The sequence below is a fragment of the Diaphorina citri genome, unplaced genomic scaffold (assembly GCF_000475195.1).
Source record: "Diaphorina citri unplaced genomic scaffold, Diaci psyllid genome assembly version 1.1 scaffold124, whole genome shotgun sequence".
Taxonomy (NCBI): domain Eukaryota; kingdom Metazoa; phylum Arthropoda; class Insecta; order Hemiptera; family Psyllidae; genus Diaphorina; species Diaphorina citri.
Window position 1 is genome coordinate 51,347 of NW_007377561.1, and position 7,277 is coordinate 58,623.

Below are 7,277 nucleotides of genomic sequence, written 5' to 3' on the forward strand. Positions count from 1 at the left end.
ATTCGGACAGCCCGCGGCCTAAAGTTTCCCGAGGCCAGCCACTCACTATCAGGTAGACCTGACATATACACCTGATCTGACCCGCCTGTTAGGTCTACCTGATAGTGAGTGGCTGGCCTGATAGACTCAGGCGAGTGGTGGACACACTTGGTTTTTATTTGGCAATTCTCATGAAGCTAACCCTGAATTTTTCCTCACCCCACACCACTAGGTGACACACATCAGCCTCGATATTCTACTTCAATACTATATTTTGTTATGTCATGATATTGGTGGGGTTAAGGGGGATTGATCAGTCTTATACCTCAAATCCCAATCCAGCATAACAGTTCATTCATTTTGTGTGATAAACTACTAGTGATTAAAAATTTCTTTGATAATAAGAGGCAAATAAAATTGTTAATTATAAACTTTTATCTACTGACTCCAAGGAAGAAGACTAGAATATTGAATTGTACTTTTTTTATCTCTTTATACGCTGAGCGTAGGTTTTATCTTAACAAAATAAGGAAAGTAATAAAAAGTGTTATTTTCTCTGATAAGCTTTTTTTTGGTGTTGGTGAGAAGCTGGGAAATGATTGTAAGGTGTAGTGACTATTAATAGCCTGTTAATTAACTATTTATCTAATAGTGAGATTAGTGAACACTTATGGACTGTGCAATCTGATCGCCTTTGCCGTTGGTTCAGTGATTTTCTCTCCTCCACAAGGTTCAAAGTAAGTAAAAATAACTGTTTAACTAAATTACATAATTTAAGTACATAGGTAATCCTAATGAATTATTGATAATTAATTAATTATCAACCTACTTGTTTTGTTTCACTTATGCATTACCTACGGGTAGTTGCTTGATTATAATTATCTACCAATTGTATTATTTTGTCCTTTGGCAAATCCGTGAAAAGTACAATTAAAAGTGAAATTTCAACTTTTTGGAGATTATAATGAGGGACATCCCATAGAAAGTTCTTAAATTTTTTCAGAACATCTCGAAACTGCCCAGGATAAACATTTGAATTTGGTTACACAACATAATTATTGGACTAAAAAAGAACATTACTAGAGAAAACACTTAAAAGGTAAATTTGATATCCTTCTTGTCCCATTTCCAATTCAGTAAATCGTCCTTAAAGATCGAGTTTTCCCACCGTGGATTGTCTCAGGATTGAATTCAATTCGAAGTTGACCTGGGTATTACCTACATAAGTAATTAAGTATAGGGAAATCCTCGTTTCATCTTAATCTCGAGTTGGTAAACCCCAGCATAATTAAACTGTCCAAGCCCTAGGTTCTCAAATGGTGGTACGCGAACCGATTTCAGGTGGTACGCTGAGAACCCCTGGTCTAAGCTAAGATCTAACGCCTCCTTAAATTCAACATGTTAAGGTTTGTCCAAACATAGTCGATCGGCCATCTGTCGACTTCGATTCACATCGATCTACGACCGTCGGCTGTGTATGGACACACCTTTACGCAAATACACATCCAATTAACGCATCCTCACTAAAGTAAAATTAATTCCATTTCAAATGATGGGTAAACCAAACTTGAATTTTGCTACCAGATGAATTGGGTGGCACTTTTGGTTTTGCTATCGACGGCATCTTCCGTGCTAAGCTCAGTCAGATGCAATCAGAAGGAATGGTGGAAGAACACAGTCATCTATCAGATTCTGGTGCCCTCCTTCAAAGATTCGAACAACGATGGTATTGGAGACTTGAGAGGTAAGAACGTCAGGAAACGATATTTGGAGTTGACTTTGGGATTAGATCCATGTGGAAGTTCCATGAACACAGACAGCAATACTATCTACATCAGTTTCTGGATGAATTGCCCGATCTTAACTACCGCAGTGAAGACCTGGTCAAGGAGATGGATGTAAGTATGAAGATTTTTATTTTGGTTTAGTTTTCCTTGGGATAAGGTATGTAGGTACCTATTTAGAGTTGTTAATCATGAACAAATTTCGAGACTGCCAACTAGGACAGTCAGCAGTCTTAATATTATATGTAAATGTAAGTAGGTAAATAAAATTCGGTATCTATACATACTTGTTTTCAAGATTTTATAGAGCTAAATCTAACTATTATCAGAATTTGATATCAGATGTTTAAATTTCATGGTATAGATTTCTACATGAAGAAATTCAAACATAGGATTGATGCCAAAAACGATTCGTTGCATCTTATTGACTCGGTACTTGGGGTTCCCACTGTAGGTAGGTATACACTATACATATAACTCTGTATGTCGAGATCTCATTATAGGTATTAGGTCCTAATATTTACTGCAAGTTTTGACAGATGTAAATGTGCAGTTTACAAATCACTGGAGTAGGTAGGTAATACATACATAATATATGCACGATTGCATATTATTTTGAAGCTATGTAAATAGATATCGAGAGTTTATTTTCTACCAAACCTCCATCACATAGTATGTGCTTAACTGACAGCAAACATCAATGTCAGGGCCAAAACTTCCTGTTTCAAGGAAGACCTGTCAATCTCATGAGCTATGTATGGTACAGCTCATACATACAAGGTTCTTTTATAAACATCATTACTTATTACTTCTCCTATTTGTCATGATTTTATTGAACACCTTAAAATGTACTTCGTAAAACTCGTTAGGTATATGATAAAATTCAAATAAATTAGAACCTCCATATGCTTAGGTACCTTGCTGGAATCTTTGGGCATTGAAATGTACGTACAGGTCATCCTTGCAGAGATGTAAATTATTTTTAACAATTTTGGATACCTACCGTAAACTGCCTGGACTTGGCAACAGAGTGTTGATTTATTTACTTTCTATTACTACAGTATAGCGGAGCTATACTAGTTTTTATTTTTCATTATTATTAATTTTTTTTTTTTTTTTTTTTTGTCGTTCGGAAAAAAAATCGTGTCGTGTGTAGTGGGAATACTCTCATTTAAATTACATCGATTACATTGCCTACAGCACAATCGGGGGGAAAAAAAAAATCGGATAAAACTCACGACATGTGGGAACGGGCCTTAAATTATCGACAGGTCGACATTTACCTACCGTAGTCCGTACCAAAGGTTGAAAGTGGTTGTAGTGACCACTACGCCATGGGAGATTACTCATTCTGACTTATTTTCACGCTGACTTACACTGCTGCTGCAGACTGAACTGAAGTCCATTGACTGGCTTGACGTGTTTCAAATCCAAAGCTTTTCGCACCAGAACTTTGAGCGTTTTCTTGAAGAAGTGGTCCAACTCTTCTCGAGTCAAATCGGTAGACAGGAATTCAGCTAGAGGAGTGAAGAGGTATTCTCTGGACCAAAATTTCGTCCGTCGGACTAGGCTTAAAATTTGATCTGCCGATGGCGGACCAAATTTTGTTGCAACTCCGGACCATTGGTCCGGTCCAATCCGATCCGGGAGATTTGATTTTTCCATCTACTATATTTTGTTACGATGTTTAATACAATAGGTATTTAACCTAATAATAGGTCGCAATATTGTTTCGAATATACATAACTCCCTCTTTGACAACAGACTGAAAATGGTCCGCGCAATGTGTAGTCTAGCACATTTGGTCTGTCGGACCATTTTTGTACGGTGCAGTCCTGTCACTGAAGTGCAAATGCAACGTTGCACACGATTGGTCTGACAATGAATCTTACCAAACGATCAGAGCCCGTAAAAACTACAGTAGGACAAGAAAATTTCACTAAACCTCCGAAATCAAAACTGTACATACCTACCTACCTACCTAAATTTATCAAATGTGTTTGATAATTATTATGTTGATAAGCAAATATCCCATCTCTCGTAAGTTTTGTGGGGGCACGTTTTATCAACACTTGCAGAGATTGTTTATTTATCAAACGAATGTTATGAGCTAGGTATTTTATATACATATGTAGGTACCTATGTATTGTTGTATAGGTACATTAGGTACATTTCTGGGTATGTATAAGGCAGGGTATTTATCAATCAGAAAAGCAATTAATTATTATAGGTAGCTAGCAAGTCATAAAATAATAAACAGATAAACACAAAAGATAGAACTAGGTCAATTTCTGCGTTATATCTCTAACCTTCACCTCTGTGCCCCTTGCATTCCCTCAGGTGCTTGGAAGGGAGCTCAGGAAACATCCCCCTCACTCCACCCCACACCTCCCCCACGTCTGCTGCCCCTCTGGTCTCCCCTCCACCAGTAGGCCGGATATCGAAGGGGAAGGCCCCTCCAGTGAGAAATATTGGGGGGACATCCTCGAACGCACTGTGTCCTCGAACAGTCTACAGGCTCTGCAGCGGGTGTACCCTCCGCCCCACCATAGCATGACCCTGCCGCACCAGTATAGCATGTCCATGCCCCCGCGCCATAGCATGACCCTGCCGAGTCCGCCCGACTATCCCCGAGTGCATCAACCTCACTGTGCTGTACCTGGACATTAGCGAATAATGAGGGGTGGGGGAATGAAGGGTCAGTTCAGTTTATATCGAGAGATTTTCACTCTGAAATTTAGAGATTCACAAGCAATTTTGATAGGTTGTAAGTTGTAAGCGATGTCGATGTGTTTGTCGATTTGGCAGTCGCAGCCAATGAATTTTAACTTTTTTCTACGTTATCTACATCTTGGACCTATTGGTCGGATCACTCGGATCATCGACGGCATTTTTGGTTTTGCTATAGGTACCAATAGGTACCTAATCCCAAAGTCCTAATGGTACCTAATGTAAGGAGCACGATAGTAACAATATAGTCCCACACACTGGACTCCGCACACAGGAATTTCGTTAGATTAGTGCCTCATTTCAATGTAATGTAGGCAGATATTGCTTGGAATCCATCTTGTCAAACAACGGTAGTTGACTGGTAGGTATAACATTTTCCAGAGGATTCCAGAATGTCTTTCGACACAGCAAGTTGTTTCCCATTTTATATATTGTGGAATTGTGGATGACACCTCTACTTTGGTAATTAAACTAAATAACTATTGTTAAAACTAGAATACATTGTATAGTCAAATGTTTTGTTACGAAATAACTCTTTTGTTGTGCATCTTGGAGTTCTGGCTCAAACGAGGCGTCGATGGCTTCGGCATGGACTCGGTGCTCAAACTGTACGAGCACGAGTCATTCGCCAACGAGCCGAGGTTACCCGAGGCGGCTGGACGCCCCGACTCGGACCCGACTGCTTACGATCACATTTACACGATTGATCAGCCGGAAACGTACGAGATGCTGTACAAGTGGCGCACTCTAGTGGAGAAGTTTGGCAACCAGAGTGCGGATCGACAGCCCAGGTGAGAGACAGTGTTGAGTATCACCCCGTATAACTGTCGAAAATGTCGATCATCTCCGAAGAATCTCATAACTACCTATGTAGTTATCGGACTATGATAAGATATTGAACCCGCAAGCTGCCTTCGTGTGGGAAGTCCCTGGATCAATAGTGAGTAGACGACACTTCAAGACTTAGGTGGATATTATTATATTTATGGTCGGGGCACTCATATCAACCATGAGATTTAATCTTATCCAATATAGGGATCATACGAGTAGACTCTTTACAAGTACAGTCCCTGAAATAACGAACAGCGAAACTAATACATTTGTGGATAATTGTTCTTTGTCCCTGAACTGAAGTCCATTGACTAGTTTGACGTATTTCAAATCCAAAGCTTTTCGCACGAGAACTTTGAGCGTTTTCTCGAAGAAGTGGTCCAACTCTTCTCGAGTCAAATCGGTAGACAGGAATTCAGCTAGAGGAGTGAAGAGGTCACCCTGGTCTATTTCGTCCTCGTCCATATCCAGACTGACACTGAAGAGGAAGAAGAAAAGGTTATTTGGGAGAGGGCACGGTTAGCCTAGTGGTAACGCGCTTGCTTGCCTTGCAGAAGGTCCCGGGTTCGAATCGCACCATCGACAAAAATTTGTACTCGTTTTTTGATTGCAAATATTTCAACGGGGTAATTTCTGGTATTCTCGTTTTGACCCAGCACCTATAAGGGAAGTATTGCGTCTGTTATTGCCTATCTGATGTGGGACGTACCGATTACGAGTTCCAGTTTTAACTTGACGATACCGCTTTTAGTCCTTTTATCAGGGAATCGAACCTCGGACCTTCTGCAGGGCAAGCAAATAAGCCAGCTATAGGTGGGCCTTATTTTGAATCTAAATTCGACATTCTTCTCTCCCTTTTTTTAAGAGTTTGACAGAGGGAACTGTAACTGCTATGGTCTTATCGTCCCGAAATCGAAGAGAGAAGGAAGACAGGATAGGAGACAATGCTGCAGTGAGTGCCAAAGTTGTGACATAATAACACAAAGAAACTGCATTTACATTTTTTACAAATAGGTACCTATTTTATTATTTCTTTCTAATAAAAATATCTAAAGTTGTGCTGATAAGTTCGCCATTCATAGTGTGTATTTGAACCCGGTCTATGCAGGTTCTGGTAATCAGAACTGGCGCGCTGGTAATCAGAACAGAGCGGAGAGCATGGAGCATCGAGCAGGTAGAGAGAAAGTGACGATAGAGGGACGACTTTTTTTTAAGAGGTTTGACAGAGGGAACTGTAACTGCTATGGTCTTATCGTCCCGAAATCGAAGAGAGAAGGAAGACAGGATATGGGGGAATGAAGGGTCAGTTCAGTTTATATCGAGAGATTTTCACTCTGTTTAGAGATTCACAAGCAATTTTGATAGGTTGTAAGTTGTAAGCGATGTCGATGTATTTGTCGATTTGGCAGTCGCAGTCAATGAATTTGATTAAACTTTTTTCTACATTACCTACATCTTGAACCTATTGGTCGGATCACTCGGATCCTAAGGTTTCGTCAGATAAGTTTCCCTATCAAGGGATAACATAATACAGACCTTCTGCACCAAGTTGTTTCCCATTTTATATATTGTGGAATTGTGGATGACACCTCTGCTTTGGTAATTAAACTAAATAACTATTGTTAAAACTAGAATACATTGTATAGTCAAATGTTTTGTTACGAAATAACTCTTTTGTTGTGATTCAACTCATAAACATAAAAAAATGATCATTTTATACTCTTAAGTACAGACATTCTCAATGCCTATTTCTAACTACTACCTGCTTAAAATTCACTAGCCAACAAGCCGGTCTTGTTAGCTTGGATTGTAACGCATCTACCTTGTAAGCGCCAGGTTGCGGGTTCGATTCTCGCCCGGAGCGGATTTTTATCCTGAACAGGTTCGTTCTCAAAAAAAAAAAAAAAAAAAAAAAAAAACCAAATCCCCCCTATCAAAAGGGGGGGGGTCTTA

The 7,277-nt window shown here is 39.6% G+C and overlaps 1 protein-coding gene and 1 long non-coding RNA gene across 2 annotated transcripts in view; both read left to right on the plus strand.

Moving 5' to 3' along the window:
- Window positions 1-280: 280 nt before the first annotated feature.
- LOC113465562 lies at window positions 281-1,715 on the plus strand. Its single transcript, XR_003390229.1, has 2 exons — window positions 281-716; window positions 1,564-1,715. It is a non-coding gene; the product is annotated as an uncharacterized LOC113465562 (long non-coding RNA).
- A 50-nt stretch (window positions 1,716-1,765) lies between these two features.
- LOC103524894 (maltase 2-like) overlaps window positions 1,766-7,277 on the plus strand; it is a 17,308-nt gene continuing 11,796 nt past the window's right edge. Inside the window, exons 1-2 of the mRNA XM_026820173.1 lie at window positions 1,766-1,878; window positions 5,038-5,284. Coding sequence (XP_026675974.1) covers window positions 1,773-1,878; window positions 5,038-5,284 — 353 coding nt within the window. The 5' untranslated portion in view covers window positions 1,766-1,772. The remainder of the gene's footprint in view (window positions 1,879-5,037; window positions 5,285-7,277) is intronic.